This window comes from Polypterus senegalus, chromosome 9, assembly GCF_016835505.1.
Source record: "Polypterus senegalus isolate Bchr_013 chromosome 9, ASM1683550v1, whole genome shotgun sequence".
Taxonomy (NCBI): domain Eukaryota; kingdom Metazoa; phylum Chordata; class Cladistia; order Polypteriformes; family Polypteridae; genus Polypterus; species Polypterus senegalus.
Genome location: NC_053162.1, coordinates 131,735,549 through 131,757,714, shown reverse-complemented (window position 1 = coordinate 131,757,714; position 22,166 = coordinate 131,735,549). Strand labels below are relative to the sequence as shown.

The window sequence follows — 22,166 nt, the reverse complement described above, 5'->3', positions numbered from 1 at the left end:
TTAAGAAATGGCAGTTTATGTCAAATCAAATGTGCTTATATGGTCCTTAAAAGTCTAGATGAAAGGCTCACTCTTATTTTAACCTTACTCTAAGCTGTTGGTGCAAAAATAGAATCTGTTCAGAAATGTCACTATGCTGCTGTTGAAATTATAATGCAAAACAGTGGTGGGAAATTCGTGAGCCAAAAAAAAAACACAAGAAGAATCTTCAATTAGCATTAGTTCTGAGGAAGGTTCACTACCTTTATATGATTAAATCAGTGTATACGTAACATTTGTTGTGACTAGTGAGACAAATACGGACAATGTGCCCTTTAACACACACCCCCAGAACATGGTTCAGCTCCCCAAAAGCCATGGCGTGATTTGCACCTTGTTCCCATGCAACATGAATAATAAACATGGTAAATCAAGTTCTAATTTTATAACCTTTTTTATTTAACTCGAGCTGTCATTCTCATTCTCAAACAGTTGAGGTTAAATGTACCTTTTAAAACATTCATTTTAGCTAATGGCTTTTGAGATTGTTGAGAAATTTGTTGAAAGTTTTGCTCACTGTTTTCTTTTTAATGAAACTGTTACCATTACTCTTTAATCTGTTGTCACTTGTTATTTTTAATATTAAAATCACAGTCAATTCATTTTGACTTGAGTCATTTACTTTGGTACAGAATGTGCCATCTAGATCATTAAAAAATGACATTAGCAGCTAAACTACACAGATGACTGCAATATATTGTGGCAAATTATAATAAATAATAAGCATTTTAATCCATCATTCTATCTGTTCTTGGGTGTCACGGTGGCACAGTGGTAGCGCTGCTGCCTTCGCAGTAAGGAGACCTGGGTTCGCTTCCTGGGTCCTCCCTGCGTAGAGTTTGCATGTTCTCCCCGTGTCTGCATGGGTTTCAGACCAAAGACATGCAAGTTAGGTGCATTGGCGATCCTAAATTGTCCCGAGTGTGTGTGCACTACGGTGGGCTGGCACCTGCCTGGGATTTGTTTCTGCCTTGCACCCTGTGTTGGCTGGGATTGGCTCCTCGTGACCCTGTGTTAGGATATAGCCTATTAGACTGACTGATGGATTCTATCCATTCTATTTAGCCAGTTCAGAGTCTTGTCCATCTCAGCAGACTCGGGAACAGGGTGCCATTCCATCACAAGTCATAATAACTTTAATGGCCAGTTTAAAGTCATGAACTAAAGCAGTGTGCACATATTTAGGAGAAAAAAAAACACAGTCATGGGGAGAACAAATTCCATACAGACAAGCTGTACCACTGGGAATTTAGGACTCCAAAACCATTAGGTAGTGTCATTAACCACTGAGCCACTCTATGTAATTGTAAAAATCTTTAATTTGTAACTTTTTAAAAATGCTTATAAATTGGAGACACAACAGCAAAGGCCCAATTAAGAGCCTTCTTCAGCAGATTTAGAAAATTGCTAGTAATTTGTATAGAATCTGACAGTATTTCATTATGATGATCCATTTTCTTCAATTGTACTATAGAGTGCCAGGGGGTGGATACAGACTTGCACCCACCTCAGCCTAAAAACCTCTGACATGATCATTAACAGGCTTCTGTGACAATACTATAAATACCCGGCAGTAAAATAGCTATTGGGAACACTGGGAAAAAAGCCAATCCCTATTTAAGTTAAAATAGTGTAGTACTTCAGTGCCAGGCCAGTTCTGGTAAATCATGTGCTTTTAAAGTAGGCCAACAAGTCTAGAAATTGAGCTGTACAGTCCTTTTGTCCTGTCCATATGACAATGTAATGAGGAGACATTGCTTCTTAAAATTTATAAGCCTTTACAGTATAGCAGTTATGCCTGAAATCTGATTCTAGGAGATACTTAGTGGTGGCTGACAAGGAACAACCTAGGAAAAGCCTGCAAATGTTTGTCCATCCTGTTTTCATGTGTGGTTGATGACATTAATCCTGGTTTCCCACACCACCATTCCTTTCTACAGCAATTAATATATCTATTTTTTTAACATTGCAGGTTCTGAAGGGCTCCAAGAAGCTGTCCTTGTCTGTCAGGTCAGTTGGACGAATCCCAGGAGGATATGTGACCAATCATGTGTACACGTGGGTTGATCCCCAGGGCCGAAGTGTGTCACCGCCAGCAGATCTCATTGAACACCACAGTGCCTCATTGAGGAGGTCTAACAGTGAGCGACGAAGCAACTTACATCTCCTTCAGGATGGAGATGAGAAAAAGGTACCAAATTAGTTCTCTTCACAGAAGCTAGTGTCTTAGGAGTCATGGAGCTATAGTCCTAATAACTGGTGTCTGGCTGTTTATGCAGTATGTATTTCAATTTTACAGATAGTCTGAACTGAGATAAAGAGTGCTAAAGGTGCCTCTCAGAATACAGTGAAGCAAAATCTTATGGTTAAAGATCGTCTTTAACTTTACCGGTTTGTTGACTTGCGTTACCAAACCATTGTAAAGTGTTGTGGTTCAAACCAAGGTACGGGACCCTAAGCTCACACTCAATCTTAGGTACAGTATATTCCTTTTCAGAAGGATTTGTATTCTTTAGATTGTTATGATTATACAGTATTTCCTCACATATACTGTACATCATTAGAGAGCTTAGCAACTGAATTTGTAAACTTACTACAGACAAGCCACTGTCCTCCTTTGGTGAAAATCTCAGTGCTGAAACATCCTGATGTGTTGTTTTACCACTTGAAAATGCATGATTTAGATGGTTCTTTGCCATTTCCATAAGAGCCATTCCATTCACAATGTTTAACATCAATGTCATTGAGAATTCAATTCAGTTCTGCTTATTTTTATTCAGCACTGTTCTACTTAGGAGCAAAGTACACTATAAAATAACTATTTTAACTAAATACAGAATAGAAAATTTAATGTGAAGTGAACACAGAAGCATAAAGTTTAAACATAAACAGCATATAAAACACTATATAATGCTATTTAAGTAAAACTGGTCATGTTGTCTTCATTCTTCCTGGTAACTTATACCTGACTAAATAATCACTAGAGGTGCCTTACACCTGTAGCTTTGTGCAGACATTGGTCACATTTGTGTTGTTGGATGTTGGTTGTACTTGCAAAGGAGAAATTCACGTCACCTTTTGTACATTAAAAAACTGCTAGTATTGCTAGTACTACTGCTGCTATAAATATCATCCATCAAATTACACTGCAGCTTCAAATAAAGATAAAAGGAAAAGATTCAACCTATCTGATACTTTGGATGGCTGCAGAAAGATATTTCTAGTTTTACTATGTCTTCAGTATAACAGAAATGCCTAATAATATATTAGTATCAAGGAAATAATAAGGATTAGGGCCCCACATTTCTTTCAGAGCAGCTTAACTGCATCTTGGAATGCTGTCATAAAAGTCCTAAACTGTGTATAGTGAGATATTGAACCATTCTTCAAGAACAAAAGCATGTATTCCCTTCAGAGATGACAGAGAAGGAACTTTACTTTGCACTGTGCTTTCCAGAATCTCCCTTAAGTGTTTAGCAAAGGTCAGACATGGGGATTAGGGAGACCATGGAAGGCTGTTAAGTTCACCCTGGTGTTCACTAAACCATTACTGAGTTAGCATATCAGTGTGTCTGAAGGCATTATCATTCTGGGATATGGAAACAGCAACATGAAACAGTGTTTGCACCATAGGATGCACCTTGTCCTGTAAAATGGCCTCACATTTCTCAGTCATTATAAGACCATTAAGAGCAATCATTAGACACATGATTCTCATGAAATGGCTGCCGACAGCATTATGGATACTCCTCCATGTTAAACACTTGGCAACAGACTTTGCAGTTAGAAAGCATCATTTAGCTGTGTCCAGGTGTAAGAAACAGGGTGTAAGGTGGCTCATCAGACCATATTACATCTTTGTATTGCTCAGGGTCCAGAGTTTGTGCTGTTTACACCAGTGTATGTGTTCTTTTGCACTGGTGCACTTTGTCTTTAATATACAGTCATATGAAAAAGTTTGGGAACCCCTCTCAGCCTGCATAATAATTTACTTTCAACAAAAATGATAACAGTGGTATGCCTTTCATTTCCTAGGAACACCAGAGTACTGGGGTGTTTTCCGAACAAAGATTTTTAGTGAAGTAGTATTTAGTTGTATGAAATGAAATCAAATGTGAAAAACTGGCTGTGCAAAAATGTGGGTCCCCTTGTCATTTTGCTGATTTGAATGCATGTCACTGCTCAATACTGATTACTTGCAACACCAAATTGATTGGATTAGCTCATTAAGACTTGAACTTCATAGGCAGGTGTGTCCAATCATGAGAAAATGTATTTAAGGTGGTCAATTGCAAGTTGTGCTTCCCTTTGACTCTCCTCTGAAGAGTGACAGCATGGGATCCTCAAAGCAATGCTCAAAAGATCTGAAAACAAAGATTCTTCAGTATCATGGTTTAGGGGAAGGCTACAAAAAGCTATCTCAGAGGTTTAAACTGTCAGTTTCAACAGTAAGGAATGTAATCAATAAATGGAAGGCCACAGGCACAGTTGCTGTTAAACCCAGGTCTGGCAGGCCAAGAAAAATACAGGAGTGGCATATGCACAGGATTGTGAGAATGGTTACAGACAACCCACAGATCACCTCCAAAGACCTGCAAGAACATCTTGCTGCAGATGGTGTATCTGTACATCATTCTACAATTCAGCGCAATTTGCACAAAGAACATCTGTATGGCAGGGTGATGAGAAAGGAGCCCTTTCTGCACTCACACCACAAACAGAGTCGCTTGTTGTATGCAAATGCTCATTTAGACAAGCCAGATTCATTTTGGAACAAAGTGCTTTGGACTGATGAGACAAAAATGTAGTTATTTGGTCATAACAAAAAGTGCTTTGCATGGTGGAAGAAGAACACCACATTCCAAGACAAACACCTGGTACCTACTGTCAAATTTGGTGGAGGTTCCATCATGGTGTGGGGCTGTGTGGCTCGTTTAGGGAATGGGGCCCTTGTTAAAGTTGATTTCATTCATTCCAATATCAACAAATTCTTCAGGATAATGTTCAAGCATCAGTCACAAAGTTGAAGTTACACAGGGGTTGGATATTCCAACAAGACAATGACTCAAAACACAGTTAGAAATCTACAAAGGCATTCATGCAGAGGGAGAAGTACATCGTTCTGGAATGGCTGTCACAGTCCCCTGACTTGAATATTATCGAAAATCTATGGGATGATCTGAAGCAGGCTGTCCATGCTTGGCAGCCATCAAATTTAACAGAACTGGAGAGATTTTGTATGGAAGAATCGTCAAAAATACCTCCATCCAGAATCCAGACACTCAACAAAGGCTATAGGAGGTATTTAGAGGCTGTTATATTTGCAAAAGGAGGCTCGACTAAGTATTGATGTAATATCTCTGTTGGGATGCCCAAATTTATGCACCTGTCTAATTTTGTTATGATGCAAATTGCATATTTTCTGTTAATCCATTAAACTTAATGTCACTGCTGAAATACTACTGTTTCCATAAAGCATGTCTTATATTAAAAGGAAGTTGCTACTTTGAAAGCGCAGCCAATGGTAAACAAAAAGCCAAAGAATTAAGCAGGATTTCCAAACCTTTTCCTATGACTGTAAGCTCTGCCATTAAAATTCTAGCCTCGTTAAACTCGCCATATGCAGTTTCTGTTAGAAGGCAGTTACAGAGGTTACAGAGGTGCTGAGTTTTTCTGTGGTCATTTTCGAGGCTCTACTTTTGTGCTGTTTAACAATTATTCTGTAATGTGTTCATCTGCTCTCGTTGGTGAGCTTTGATTTGCTACCACTGTTTCTTTTTGCTGATGCGGTTTATCCATGTTTGGCATATGCTGTTTGTAATTTTGAAACTCTTCCTCATGTAACGTGAAATAACTTTGCAGTTTTTGTGATACACCAGTATTTATGGGATCAGTTTTTTGACTTCTTTGGAAATCTCTTAGATGTCTTACATGCCACTGAAAATGCTAATTGTCAGAGGTCTGTTTTGCTGGACAAATATTGGCAGTCAATCTTTGCAGCTGCCTTTGTCATTGCAATTTATTTATTTCAATGTTAAACTCCTGGTTTATGTGGTATTTCTGTCATTAAACACATAAATAGTTTTTACTTTTGGAAAAAAAGTATATACAGTATTAGTAAGTTCATTAGTTCCAAAATGAGAACGTCTACTCATAGGGTGCAAGCATATCAGCAGGTCCCACTTTTTGTTAATATGTGCTTTGTGTGAGATGTTTAGTGGGAGATACGGAGGGACCATAAACTTTTATTTGACTGTGCCTCAGTCTTTGATTAGATCAGTGTAGCTGCCTATATTCCTTGTGACTGACAAGACAATGTGCTTGGCTCAGCAAATCATCACACTGCAGCTAATGTCTGTCTAGAAAAAGATTAGAACTTCAAAATTTAAAGAATCTAAAGAAATTAACTAATCAACAATGTAATTGATTCCTAGCAGAAGAAAAGCTAACATCAGGACACATCCACTCACAGCTAAGCTGCATGGATGTATTGGCTGGGAAGATTTAGACCCTGAAGTGCTGCAGACATCAGAAGTATCAGAGATATGTCTGAGGAGTAAAACAGTTACCAATTACAAATAAGAAGCACCTACTTAGCCAGATGAATTGATAAAATGATTATAATTTTGAGCCCATTGTTAATTTTCTGAGCCCACTTTCTCTATTACTGTGCCATGGATGAATTTGTGGCAGAAATTAACTGTGCATAGGACACCCATCCATCAAAGGTCACATTCACTCATACTAGGTATGACACAAAAGAGTAAATACACAAACTTTTAATTTGATGGTTTTACATAGTAGAACATTATTAATGACCATCTTGTTCTAAAAATGAGAGAAATTGAAACTCAGGCATGAACATTTTTGGATATTTTTGTACGCGGAGGCGATGTGTGAAACAGTAATTAGTCCTAATTCAGTAGCTGTGACAGCCACTACCAGAAAGCTTGTCCACCATCTTGAATGTTGTCTGTTTTGTAAATTATTTTCATTGTTGAATGACAAACTTCAGACTACCTGGAAATAGCCTTAGAAAACCATTTCAGGTAGAACCCATTTCTTCTCTAAGTTCAGTGCAGGTGTCTATTGTCCTTGCGGGAAAGCTCCAGACCCCAACTTACCTGCCAAATGTTCTGTTTTTATGTAAAGAAGAAGCACCTCCTGGTCATCGCCTAGCCAGGTGCACTTGATTTGTCATACCTGGATTGAATCAACTTCTTAACTGATATGGAAACAGTAAGGATGTTCATACTTTTCCAGATATATGCATATTGTTGGAATGCAGGGGAATCAGAGCACTCTGGTAAAATCCCTACAAACACCGGGAGAACAGGTAAACAAAGGGACCCTAGAGCTGTGAGGCTGAAGTCCTACCTGCTTCTGCCACCATGCCCCCCATCCGCTACACTTTCCTCGCCTTTTAATTGAATCAAACACTGATACATTATTTTCATTCTTAGTGGTGGCCCAGTGGGGCATTCACAGCTGGATTGATTTTCCAGAACAAAAGTTTGAATGACTGCTGCGTTCAGGATGTTTTGACAGGAATGAGATGACTTTGCAGTCTGTTATCAGTCCTCAAGTGAGGTTCCGCTTTCTGAAATGGCTCTCTGTAGGAATGATAGCAGACTCTGATTGCTGGGCGAATGAGGTGCTGTTAGATAATAAAGCAGCTGCTTCCCTGAAGAGCACCATCAAACCTCCCTTCCTCCATCACCTCCATTTATAACGCTGTGTGATGGCTGCTAATCACTGCACCTTGCGTTTCACTTGACAAACCTGCATATTGTCAGAACCTCAGGGGGTCTGGTAAAAGCTTTTTAACCAGGCATGTATTAAAGTGGTTAGCCTGTTTTCAAGAAAAAACTGAGAATCACACTGGTGTATTGACTGTGTGAAACATTTCCTTTGACTGTGAGTGTTTGATTCTTAATGGATCACGATGAATTTTTATGGTCAGTGTCTTACACATGGAGGCTGTATGTTGCATCTGGTTTCTTTCAGACCACCAAGAAGATGGCTAAGGAAAGAGGGCCCTGCATACACAACTTTACCACTCTAGTTAGAGGGTTTTTTTTATACTTTTAAAGAATCCCTTGAATTTAAATCCATATGTCATGGAAGTCTATAGATTGTTAAGAAAGATTTAGAGATCCTAAGTTTAAACTGTGTTTACTACTCAAAATAGAGCTCAAAGATTATAAGGACTACCTCTATAAAATATGTTTGCAGGTCTCCTTTTCTTAGGATATTAAAGTGCCTTGTAAAAAACTTTGAATTCTGAAAAAGAGAGATCCGTGACTATAAGAGAATAATACTCAAAGTTCTAAGTACTTGACTGAATTCACAGTATATGAACTTAAGCAGTCATTAGATAGATAGATAGATAGATAGATAGATAGATAGATAGATAGATAGATAGATAGATAGATAGATAGATAGATAGATAGATAGATAGATAGATACTTTATTAATCCCAAGGGGAAATTCACATAATCCAGCAGCAGTATACTAATACAAAAAAATATATATTAAATTAAAGAGTAATAAAAATACATGTAAAAACAGACAATAACTTTGAATAATGTTAGCATTTACTCCCCTGGGTGGAATTGAAGAGTCGTATAATGTGGCGGAGATAGATAGATAGATAGATAGATAGATAGATAGATAGATAGATAGATAGATAGATAGATAGATAGATAGATAGCTGAAAATACAGAGCAGTGAATTTGAAAAGGTATCACAGAACTGTTTTCTTAAAGTCTCCTGATTTTTGAGGACTTTCCTCTATAATAACCAATACAGTATGCTGATCCCTATGCACTGACCATTTAAAGGTAGAGCGTCATCCCAGATCAATAACCCAGGTCCATTTGTAAATAATGAATAAAGCCCAAGGAAGGTGGTCTCATGAAACATTAAACTAAAACCAGGTTATTAATGCTCCAAGAGCCATATCTGACACTCAAGGATTGTTGTAGCATCCCAAGTACCACTAATGACCCATTAATTTAAGCCCCTGGTATGGCAGGGAGTACCACAAAGCACTGACACAAACATTGAAGCTAAACTGAAAGTCTCAAGGATCATTATGGCTTTCTCTGGAATCTAAAAGCTCATAACACAGCTCACTAAACAAAATAAGCTGCTTTATGAATCTGAAGTAGCAGCCACAGTGTATGAGGGGTCTTTGAGTTCCCATTTTAGATGACTCTGCATTATGGTTGGTTAATGTAGTCTCATAACCATTAATTATGTCTTATGAAATTATAATATAATGTTGCAAAGGTGGGGCACTATTGAAGAGACCTTCTTACTGAAAATAAGGCTAGGAAGGTTAAAATATACAAAAGTAGACAGCTTAACACTTTCAAACCCATTATATCTAATTCAGGGGCACAAGGGTTCAGATCCTATTCATGCAGTACTGGGTTAAAGATAAAAATCAACCCCTGATCAACCCGACTACCACAGGGTACTAAAGGAGATGATTTCTGCAAAGGAATAGAAGGGATGAATGAAGAAATGAAAAGCTGTAAAGGAAGTGGACAAAAACAACTAAATCTGTAGTGTCATTAGACCTGGTTGGAGAGGTTAGAATCCTTGTCTGCCTGGTGGGGTTTCTTGCCCACTTCCCTAGCTATGAAGCCTTCTCTATTTCTATTTGCATGTATACTGTAGTCTGTTTTCCTTCCTCCACTTCATACCTTACCCCAACTCGCATTCTACCCAGTGAGCCTTTCACTTTCTATTACTTCTTTGGTCATGGTGGAACAAAATTCTTATTAGGTACAGAAAACTAGAGCTCCCTCTGGTGTCCCAGCACTGCAACTTCATCAATACCATTAAGAGGACAAGTCTTTAGGGCAGTACTGTCTCTGATCTGGAACTGTAAGTTTATGAGCTGTCATGCATTATCATGGAGGTCTTTTAACTTCTCCCTATACTCTCAAGACCTAATTCTCTTTCTACAAAGAGGGTCAGGCATTCCTGTCATTTGCTGTGCTCTCTACACTTTATTGGTCTGAGGAAGCATCACTTGTTTACTTCTTGGAAATTCTGTTTTTTGGATGCCCCTGGGGCCTCCAGTACATACAAAGTAGGGAATGCTACTACCTGGCAGTCCCTTTTTCATGAACTGGTATGTCGATATGTGTCATCCTTGCCAGTATAAGCTTTCTATTATTTCCTTTATTGTGTCCTGTCTCACTCTCCTGATGATTTCCCAACTGTTAGGAACTCATTAAACTTTAGTTAAAAATATTTGGTTACATTTTTGAGCTTAATATGAATTATTTTATTGTTGTTTGAGTGATGTCATCCCAATCCCATTTTGTCTTACACTATTTGTACTTGCCACTATTTTGTGTACATTTTTTCATGTGGGCTGCTATATTATTCATGGCAATGATACCAATTGCCAACCATAGGTTTGGGGTGCCAGCCACTGTTATAACATCTGGCAGCATCGTCGTGTCCTCCCAAATGTTTAAGACACATCTTTCAAACTTTAGTATAATATCCTTGGGCAGATGCACACACAGTGACCAGCAGCTTGAGTTTGGCTTCCTTGAGTTTTATGATTTTTGTGATTTTAAACCATTAGAATTTTTTTTAATATACTGTACTAGCCAACCCGCGGCGTACCATACGCCGCATAATCAGGCCGGTTTTTTAATGATTTTTAAGCACTGGGAGAAAATTAACATTTGAAAAATCGGTAATGTAATAAATCAGCAAGAAAAGCAACATTGTAACAATGCACGGAACGAACCAACACACAATCGTCTGTGACTGAATTTCTCGTTCAGTATGCACTGCCTGCTCATGTGCCCACCTCCAACTTGGCACTTGAGTTGTTGTCGTCTTTGCACAGTCCAGATGCACCTTGACTCACATAGAGTTTTCATTGCTCTGTGCGGTTGTGGCTGCTTTTCTATATATAATCCACCAAGACACCCGACCATGGTAGTAGGAGGTGGGGCTTCATTGTTCCTTTCGCATGGTTTTTCATGGTGGACACGGTCGGGTGTCGAAACCAAAAAGAATAATGAAAAGTCAACGTGGCTCAGACATGCATTTGGACTCCTAGCACAGACGAAAGGGACTAACTGAGTGGTCGGTGAGTTTTTGCATCAGGGCACATGGGCAGGCAGTGTGAATGCCTAGAAAGCAAGGGTAGACGCGGGCCAGTGTTGATGGGCAGGGAAACGTCCTTCATGTTCCTGCAGAAGCATCTAAGAAGACGCATGTTTGTCGCGGATGCGAATTGCTGTATGTAGCGTGTAAAACAGTTTGCTATGGTGCACGTGGTTGTGCGTCGTAACCGAAAATTCGTTTATTAAAGACTGCTTACTTCATTGTGTTTTAACCTCAGTTGTAAAGGATCGTTTTAAGGTACCCATTGGAAACTGCAAACCGTTTTACACGCTGCATATGGCGATTCACCTCTGTGAGAAACATGCCTCTGTGAACAGTCAACGTGGCTCGGAAGTGCACGTGGCCTCTACGACAGAAGAATATAAATGACGCCGGTTTTTCTGTGTCATCGCATCCGAGTTGGTGGGCATGGCTCTGCGAGTTGTCGTCGTATCCAATGGTCTTGGAGTTGGTGGACGTGGCTCCTTCCTGTGTGCGCCATAGGTGTCTTACTTGTCGGCGGCTTAGTGAATCCACGCCCCTTCCGGCGTGCTTTCCATGGGTGTCTTGCCTTAGTGAATTATATATATAGATAGTAAAATACCGCATTGCAGCGGAAAAGTAGCGTGTTAAAGAAGTTATGAAAAAGAAAAGGAAACATTTTAAAAACAATGTAACATGATTGTCAATGTACAGTGCATCTGGAAAGTATTCACAGCACATCACTTTTTCCACATTTTGTTACGTTACAGCCTTATTCCAAAATGGATTAAATTCATTTTTTTCCTCAGAATTCTACACACAACACCCCATAATGACAACGTGGAAAAAGTTTACTTGAGGTTTTTGAAAATTTACTAAAAATAAAAAAACAGAAATCACATTTACATAAGTATTCACAGCCTTTGCTCAATACTTTGTTGATGCACCTTTGGCAGCAATTACAGCCTCAAGTCTTTTTGAATATGATGCCACAGGCTTGGCACACCTATCCTTGGCCAGTTTCGCCCATTCCTCTTTGCAGCACCTCTCAAGCTCCATCAGGTTGGATGGGAAGCGTCGGTGCACAGTTATTTTAAGATCTCTCCAGAGATGTTCAATCGGATTCAAGTCTGGGCTCTGGCTGGGCCACTCAAGGACATTCACAGAGTTGTCCTGAAGCCACTCCTTTGATATCTTGGCTGTGTGCTTAGGGTCCTTGTCCTGCTGAAAGGTGAACCGTCGCCCCAGTCTGAGGTCAAGAGCGCTCTGGAGCAGGTTTTCATCCAGGATGTCTCTGTACATTACTGCAGTCATCTTTCCCTTTATCCTGACTAGTCTCCCAGTTCCTGCCGCTGAAAAACATCCCCACAGCGTGATGCTGCCACTACCCTGCTTCACTGTAGGGATGGTATTGGCCTGGTGATGAGCGGTGCCTGGTTTCCTTCAAATGTGACGCCTGGCATTCACATCAAAGAGTTCAATCTTTGTCTCATCAGACCAGAGAATTTTGTTTCTCATGGTCTGAGAGTCCTTCAGGTGCCTTTTGGCAAACTCCAGGTGGGCTGCCATGTGCCTTTTACTAAGGAGTGGCTTCCGTCTGGCCACGCTACCATACAGACCTGATTGGTGGATTGCTGCAGAGATGGTTGTCCTTCTGGAAGGTTCTCCTCTCTCCACAGAGGACCTCTGGAGCTCTGACAGAGTGTTCATTGGGTTCTTGGTCACCTCCCTGACTAAGGCCCTTTTCCTCTGATCGCTAAGTTTAGATGGCCGGCCAGCTCTAGGAAGAGTCCTGGTGGTTTCGAACTTCTTCCATTTACGGATGATGGAGGCCACTGTGCTCATTGGGACCTTCAAAGCAGCAGAAATTTTTCTGTAACCTTCCCCAGATTTCTGCCTTTGAGACAATTCTGTCTCGGAGGTCTACAGACAATTCCTTTGACTTCATGCTTGGTTTGTGCTCTGACATGAACTGTCAACTGTGGGACCTTCTATAGACTGGTGTGTGCCTTTCCAAAAAAATGTCCAATCAACTGAATTTACCACAAGTGGACTCCAATGAAGCTGCAGAAACATCTCAAGGATGATCAGGGGAAACAGGATGCACCTGAGCTCAATTTTGAGCTTCATGGCAAAGGCTGTGAATACTTATGTACATGTGCTTTCTCAATTTTTTTATTTTTAATAAATTTGCAAAACCTCAAGTAAACTTTTTTCACATTGTCATTATGGGGTGTTGTGTGTAGAATTCTGAGGAAAAAAATGAATTTAATCCATTTTGGAATAAGGCTGAAACATAACAAAATGTGGAAAAAGTGATGTGCTGTGAATACTTTCCGGATGCACTGTAATTATTTTGTCACTGTTATGAGTGTTGCTGTCATCAAGGATTTGATTACCATTATTTCTTTCAATGAGGTTCGTATTTGGAGGACGTGTTGTGTTCAAGTTACATTCCGTGTTTGATAACAGTTGTAAAGATAACAGGTTTCATTCATCGAAGTGTTCACTAACCAAATCGGTACTCGTGAATCTAAGATGTTTAACAGGCATTCCTGGTATTAAGTTGTGGATTTGCCTGTGAATATTTAGCGGCAGCGTGTCTATGAACTTAATTTAAGCTTAAGCTTTACACCTTGCTTTCCTATTGATATGTCTACAAAGGCTTGTTCAGCGTCAGAGGGTTGTTCCTTTCCTACTGCATCAATAAACAGCTCGTCTTCCCCTTTATCTGAGACATCACACACTGCATGCACGGGTTTACCTTTCCCAGTCCTGCAAAGTCAGTTCACATGAGCTGCTTGGAGTACATGCATTGAAGGTTCTCAGCCGTGCTTGTGCTATCTCGTGCGATCTTGCGATGTGCACTGCTTTATTTAATGTTAGCTCAGACCCGGCACTTAAACGTTTCTCTCGCACTTTTGCTGAGTTTGTGCCAAACACTATTCTATCCCTGACCATCTCAAATTCGTTTGCATAAGCACAGTCCTTCACCCGCGAATATTTAGCGGCAGAGTGTCTATTGGATTCCTGCTGATGGACAGCCTTATATGAGCAGGCACTCAATTACGTGGGAGGCATGATGATGAGGGATGCAACTCCACCTCACATGGCGACCGAGCTGCAGGCTATGGCCGTATTTATGTACCTTTACGCGTAGAATTTCGAAATGAAACCTGCCGAACTTTTGTAAGTAAGCTGTAAGGAATGAGCCTGCCAAATTTCAGCATTCTACCTACACGGGAAGTTGGAGAATTAGTGATGAGTCAATGAGTCAGTGAGGGCTTTGCCTTTTATTAGTATAGATATATATATATATATATATATTGTCACAAGAATGATAAACAGACATTATAAAGGTTTGGGGCAGTCACCTGTATAATATGCCTTGCCTGCAAATAGGTAGTTAAAGATTGTGAGAGTTCAAGACAGAACTGTCGCATATAGATTGTGGGGACGGCCGGGACCAAAGCCCGGCCGGGACACCCCTTTCACACTGGATCCGGGGGAACAGCCATGGGATGCACACTACATCCCCTGGAACACTTGGTGGCAGCTCCCCTGGATTGCATTGGGGCCACAATTGTGGAACACTGGAGCTCATCCCTGTTGGGCTCTGTGGCCACCTCCAGGGGAAGCTGCACGGCTTCCTCATCCCATGTGGGCTGTAATACAGAAACACCTGGAAGCGCAGCCTTAATTAGGTTAATTTTCACCTGAAGCACTTCCGAGTGGGCTATAAAAGAAGCCTGCAGCCAGTACTTGAGGCTCCAGGAGTGGAGGAGAAGGATGAGTGATTCCTGTGGTGTTTTTCTTTTGTGTGTGTTTTGGGGACTGTGTAGGGCCAGTGGGACACAGGGAAGATGTCTCCCACGGCTGTAGAAAATAAAGCCTTTTTTGTTCATTTTACCCATGTCTCTGCTGTGAGTCTGTGTCAGGTCAGCGCCTATAAAGCACTTTATTCCACAAGACAAAATGGCGGCTTTAAAGGCCAGTGAAGGAAGTGATGTCATTGAGGCCAGAAGTGTAAGTGACGTCAACAGCGGTGGAACTGGAAGTGACATCATCAGACACAAGACCAGAAGTTGCGTCATCAGAAGTGGGGACCAGAGGTGACATCAACAAAGGTGTCAGAACCAGAAGTGACATCATCAAAGGAACCCTGTGGGATTTCCTGAGAATAGTCTGCAAGGGATCGAGAAAGACAGTGCACCCCGCCACCTCCTGGTTGGACATGGAATTGTCATTATTCAGGTCCTTTAGCTGACTTCTACTCGCTCGTGTGTGACAATATATATATACAGTATATTGCTGGAGCCAATCCCAGCCAACACAGGGTGCAAGGCAGGGAACAAACCCTGGGCACGTCGCCAGCCCACCACATAAACATAAGTATATATAATTAGCAATTTGCTTTATAATAGCAATTGGACAAGACTGGATAAGGTATACTAGGAGCTATCTATTGCAGTTAAACATTCCGAACGTAGCCAGTTTGACAGGCATCACTCAGTACTTACTGGTTTCTTTATTGAGGAACTTTAATGAAACATGTGTGGAGGAAAAAAGACCAAAAAGAGGAAATGGGGCAAATGAGGAGGTGTTTGACTACGAAGAAGGAAACAACTGATTACACGGATTCCCTCTACCTTTGATTATCATGGGTAATGTCTAGTTCCTGAGGAATGAAGGTGACAAATTATATGGGAACATTTGGTTTCAAAAGGATTACAGAGACTGTTATGTTCTGGTCCTTACGGAGACTTAGCTAAATGAGAAAGACTGGGATAATCACTTTTATATCAAGGGGTTTAGAAATCGGTGTCATAGGTGGTGAGAAAAGGGTAATGATTGCCCAGGGCCCATTGGGGGTGTGTGTGCGCTTGAAACCTACAATAAAAAGGATGTGTGACAGAAGAAGGGGCTCACAGAGACCGCTTATGTATAGGGTCCACAGTTCTGTGCTACACCCCTGGGTTTGGAGCACCTCTAAGCCAGGTTCGAAAGGCAGAAGTGACAGGAAAAACTCAGGGCAGTGGGGTATGTTAGTTTTTTAACAAGCGACATTGAAACTCTGTTATTATAAGAGAATGCATTTGTACGTATGGTATTGAATTTTTATCTGTTCCTATACGCCCTTTTGAGTTTCCTCAAATCTTTTTAACTGTAGTTTATATTCCTGCAAAAGCCAATGTTGCATCTGCTTCTAGCATAATTTCTAACACAGTACAAAAACTTTAATCAGTTTCACTTGATGCAGCAATATTTTTATTGAAGGATTTCAGTCATGTTTTACTTGAAAAGATGCCATATAACTTTCACCAGTACGTATCCTGTCCAGTCAGATGGTGGATTTTTGCTATGGGTCAGTAAAGGATGCATACAAGACCCTTCCACTACCTCCACTGGGCGTATCAGGCCATAACTGCATATTTTTACTCCCCACAACTGTTTTAAAACAAGAAAAAATACAAATAAGAAATATTAAAGTCTTGTCTGATAAATTTGTGGCGTGCCTTCAGGAATGCTATGATTGCACTGACTGGGACATTTTTAAAAAATCTTGTGGGAACGATTTGGATGAACTTGCCAATGTTGCATGCTCATATGGTGCATTTTGTAGAGACATGATCATCCCTTGTAAGCAATTCAGAATATATCCAAATAACAAACATGGGTGACCAAATCTGTTAAGCTGAGTTTACAGAAAAAAGGTGCTTTTATACAAGGTTAAACACCTGATCTGCAAATAGCTACAAAAGAGCTAAAAGTAGAAATTTCAAAGGCAAAACAAAACTATAAATCTAAGCTTGAAAATATGATGACTGCAAAGAAACTTGGATCAGCATGGGACAGCATGAACAAAAATAATTCTCGTATTACATTGGAGGAGTTTAATTCAGATAGAGAACTTGCAAATGCTTTTACTTATTTGTACAACCGTTTTAACACCCATGATTTTAGCAATGATATTCAAGAATTGAGTGTGAACCTGGTAGATGTTCAGAATTTTAAAACATAAAAAAAAAGACGTGGCAGGGGCTTTTTCCTTTTTAGGATTAGGAAAGACAACATTTGCAACTAAACTACTAAAAAAACTAAGCCCTACATTTCATTACCTTTTAAATCAGTCTTTATATAAACAGCATTTACCTAAGGTCTGGAAGGATGCTACAGTAGTCCCAGTTCACAAAATCAGCTCCCCCAAAATGATTATAGGCCAGTGGTTCTTGCATCAATCTTTATTAAATCATTTGGAAAGTTGATAAAGACAGAAATCTCAAAGAAAACTAAATATACACTGGATCCTGTGCAGTATGCATACAGCCCTAATAGAGGAGTAGAAAATGCCACCATTACACTGCTAAATTTTGTCCTCAAACATTTAGAAGGTAAATGGGTCACACGCTAGACTTTTATTTGTAATCTTTTCATCTGTCTTTTAATACAATCTAACCTAACCAATACAACAACAACAACAACATTTATTTATATAGCACATTTTCATACAAGAAATGTAGCTCAAAGTGCTTTACAAAATGAAGAATAGAAAAATAGAAGACACAATAAAAAATAAAAATATGTCAACATTAAGTGACAGAATAAGTAAGGTCCGATGGCCAGGGTGGACAGAAAAAACAAAAAATAAAATCTGCAGGGATTCCAGACCATGAGACCGCCCAGTCCCCTCTGGGCAATCTACCTCACATAAATAAAGCAGTCCTCTTTGTATTTAGGGTTCTCATGGAAGGACTTGATGATGATGGTCACGTAGACTTCTGGCTTTCAGTCCATCAATGTTGGAGCATCATGATGCTTTGAGTAGGGTAGGTGGTGTATACAAATATGTGTCAGAGTAGATGAGAGAACAGGGTTATTTTGAAGTTTACAGATGATTCTGTTATTTTGAGTCTACTCCAGCTAATTGACGCTGATCACAGCCCGATAGTGCAGGAGTTTATTGAGGGGTGTGAGCAGTCCCATCTGCAGTTATATATACGGTATATCTAAAACTAAGGATATGATCGTTGATTTTAGGAAAAATGGTAGTAATTGTGAAGATATATGTATTAATCGTTAAATCGTAGAGCATATCATATTGTACAAATATTTGGAGACAATAATTGATTCTAAACAAAAATTTAAGGCAAATTATGTAGCCATATGCAAAAAGACACACCAGCATTTATTCTTTCAAAGGAAACTGATTTATTCCCAGATTGATAAAACCCTATTAAAACTATTTTACCATGCTTTTATTGAATCTGTTTTATCATTTTCTCTGGTATCTTGGTTTGGATCTACTGTATGTTTGCTTTAAACATGGATCAAATTGTTAAATGGTCAAGTAGGCTGACTGGGGACTTGCAACTCAGTCAAACATTTTTGTACTCTAGGCCACGGGTGTCAAACTCCAGGCCTGGAGGGCCACAGCGGCTCCAGGTTTTCATTCTAACCCTTTTCCTAATCAGTGACCAGTTTTCACTGCTAATTCACATTTTAAATAGCCCTGTTAGAAGGATTCAATCCTCTGAATTGATTTGTTTCCTCATTAAAATGCAGCCAAACAGAAATGAGATGTGAAACGAGCCGACAGACGACCAGCTAAACTGGGGCTTCAAACGCCAACCAGTCTCTTAATGAGAAGCCAATTCTTGCTGTTAATTAAACCCGTTATTTAATTCCACGGCTTGTTGTTGCTCTCGTTTTGCCACAGCAGACATTTCCAAACCTGTCGATTTTCTATTTTTCATAAGAACATCATCAAAGTGTTTTGGTGAGTTGAGAGATCGACCTTACCGAGACCGTCATCTTTCTTTATTTTCAGATGCTGTGTGATGGGCACAGGCAGCGGCTCGTTTTGTGTCTCACTATTATTTGGCTGCTAATTAAAGAAGCCGATACTTGCTGTTAATTAAAGCCCATAATTGAAAATCAGGACTTGTTGTTGCTCCTCTCATTCTGCCACAGCAGGCATTTCCAAAACTCTTTCTTTTTCCTGTTTTTTTCTATGAATGCCCTCAAGATGTTTTGGTGACACAAGAGATCAACCTTACTGAGACCGTCACCTTTCTTCATTTTCAGATATTGTGTGACGGGCAAAGGCGGGCTGCTCGGGTGGTGGCTGGTTTTGTGTCTCGTGATTGTTTGGCTGCTAATTAAGGAAAAAGAAACAACAAAGGGGCCTGAGACAAGTGAATTAAAACAAAAGAAGTTAATTAGCAGCAAAAACTGGTCACTAATTAAGAAAATGGTGAGAATGAAAACCTGCAGCCACTGCGGCCCTCCAGGACTGGAGTCTGACACCCCTGCTCTAGGCAGTTAAAGTGAATGACAAGCTCTATCTTAAGTAAAGTCTCCCATCCTTTACACTGAATTTTAGTAACTTCCATCTGAAAAAAGGTTTACTGTTCCCAAAATCAGAACAAAAAGATATAAGAAAATTCTCAATAAATCATAGATTCAGAATATATTTATTATTTTCATTTATATTTTTATTATTTTAAGTTTTTCATGAAACCTTTTACTTTAGAATTTGTTTTTATTGTATGTGAATGGAATTCAATCTGTGTGTGTCTGTTTTTATTCATTTATTGTTAACAGGGCAGCCAATCTCTTGTCTTCTTCTTCTTCTTTTGGCTGCTCCTGTTAGGGGTCGCCACAGCAGATCATCTTCTTCCATATCTTTCTGTCCTCTGCATCTTGTTCTGTTACACCCATCACCTGCATGGCCTCTCTCACCACATCCATAAACCTTCTCTTAGGCCTGCCTCTTTTTCTCTTGCCTGGCAGCTCTATATCCTTAGCATCCTTCTCCCAATATACTCAGCATCTCTCCTCTGCACATGTCCAAACCAATTGTTAAACAGTGTATGCGTCAAACTGGTGTGTGTCTGTGGCACCTCGATAAGAAGGATGAGGCAGCCAGAATTAAGGTAGAACTGCTGAACGTTGCAAAGGAAAGAATAGTTGCAATGTTTTTGTAGAAATAAACAGCAAAGTGTAACTTACATCAAACAGACGCACACAAAGTCAACAAACAATTGAATAAATACGGGTGCGTGCCGACTCCTGAAAGTACAGCTTTTTCTGCGTATCAGATACAGAAAACAACACGTGTGCACGCTCACGCATAACCGGTGAGCGTGATGATGCAACAAACAGCGTGCTCAGACTTTTGTACACCAATGCAATCTTGCCTCTCTGACTGTGTCCTCTAATTTACTCATTTCTAATCCTATCCATCCTTGTCACACCCAATACAAATCTTGGCATCTTTAATTCCACTACCTCCAGCTCTGTCTCCTGCTTTCTGGTCAGTGCCACCGTCTCCAACCCATATAACATAGCTGGTCTTACTACCGTCCTGTAGACCTTCCCTTTCACTTATGCTGGTATCACAAATCACTCCTGACACTCTTCTCCACCCGTTCCACCATGCCTGCACTCTCATTTTCACCTCTCTTCAACAATCCCCATTACTCTGTACTATTGATCCCAAGTATTTAAACTCATCCACCTTCACCAACTCTACTCCTTGCATCTTCACCATTCCACTGACCCCCCCTCTCATTTACACAAATGTATTCTGTCTTGTTCCTACTGACCTTCATTCCTCTCCTCTCTAGAGCATATCTCCACCTCTCCAGGGTCTCCTCAACCTGCTCCCTACTATCACTACAGATCACAAAGTCATCAGCAAAGATCATAGTCCATGGGGACTCCTGTCTAATCTCGTCTCTCAACCTGTCCATCACCATTCCAAATAAGAAGGGGCTCAGAGCCGATCCCTGATGTAATCCTACCTCCACCTTGAATGCATCCGTCACTCCTACCGCAGACCTCACCACTGTCACACTTCCCTTGTGCATATCCTGTACAACTCTTACATACTTATCTGCCACTCATGACTTCCTCATACAATACCACAACTCCTCTCAAGGCACCTTGTCATATGCCTTCTCCTGGTCCACAAATACGCAATGCAACTCCTTCTGGCCTTCTCTATCCTTCTCCATCAACACCCTCAGAGGAAACATCACATCTGTGGTGCTATTTCTTGGCTTGAAACCATACTGCTGGTCACTAATCATCACCTCACTTCTTAACCTAGCTTCCACTACTCTTTCCCATAACTTCATGCTGTGGCCCATCAATTTTATCCCCCTGTAGTTACTATAGTCCTGTACATCCCCCTTATTCTTAAATATTGGCACCAGTACACTTATTCTCCACTCCTCAGGCATCCTCTCACTTTCCAAGATTCCAATTAAACAATCTGGTTAAAAACTCCACTGCCATCTCTCCTAAACACCTCCATGCTTCCACAGATATGTTCACCTGGACCAACGGCTTTTCCATTCTTCATCCTCTTCATAGCTGTCCTTATTTCCTCCTTAATAATCCATTGCACTTGCTGATTCACTATCTCCACACATCATCCAGCTTCTTCTCTCTCTCGTTCTCTTCATTCATCAGCCTCTCAAAGCACTCTTTCCATCTGCTCAACATACTCTCCTCACTTGTGAGTACATTTCCATCTTTATCCTTTATTACCCTAACCTGCTGCACATCTTTCCCAGCGCAGTCCCTCTGTCTAGCCAGTCAGTACAGGTCCTTTTCTCCCTGCTTAGTGTTCAACCTTTCATACAACTCATCATACACCTTTTCTTTAGCCTTCACCACCTCTCTCTTCACCTTGCGCCTTATCTCCTTGTACTCTTGTCTACTTTCTGCATCTCTCTGATTATCCCACTTCTTCTTTGCCATCCTCTGTATACTCTCCTGTACTTCCCCATTTCACCACCAGGTTTCCTTTACCTCCTTCTTCCACATGTCATGCCAAGCACCCTTATTGCTGTCACCATTACTACATCTGCTGTAGTTTCCCAACTGTCTGGTAATTCTTCACTACCACCCAGTGCCTGTCACACCTTCTCCCTTATCTCAACCTTGCAGTCTTCCTTTTTCATCTTCCACCATTTGAGCCTTGGCTCTGC

At 40.4% G+C, this 22,166-nt stretch overlaps 1 protein-coding gene across 2 annotated transcripts in view; it reads left to right on the top strand.

The window, feature by feature from the left end:
• Window positions 1–22,166, top strand: part of whrna (whirlin a) — a 227,853-nt gene that overhangs the window by 46,489 nt on the left and 159,198 nt on the right. For both annotated transcript variants that reach the window (XM_039763881.1, XM_039763882.1), the window contains exon 2: window positions 2,012–2,230. In XM_039763881.1, the coding sequence (XP_039619815.1) occupies window positions 2,012–2,230 (219 nt within the window). The remainder of the gene's footprint in view (window positions 1–2,011; window positions 2,231–22,166) is intronic.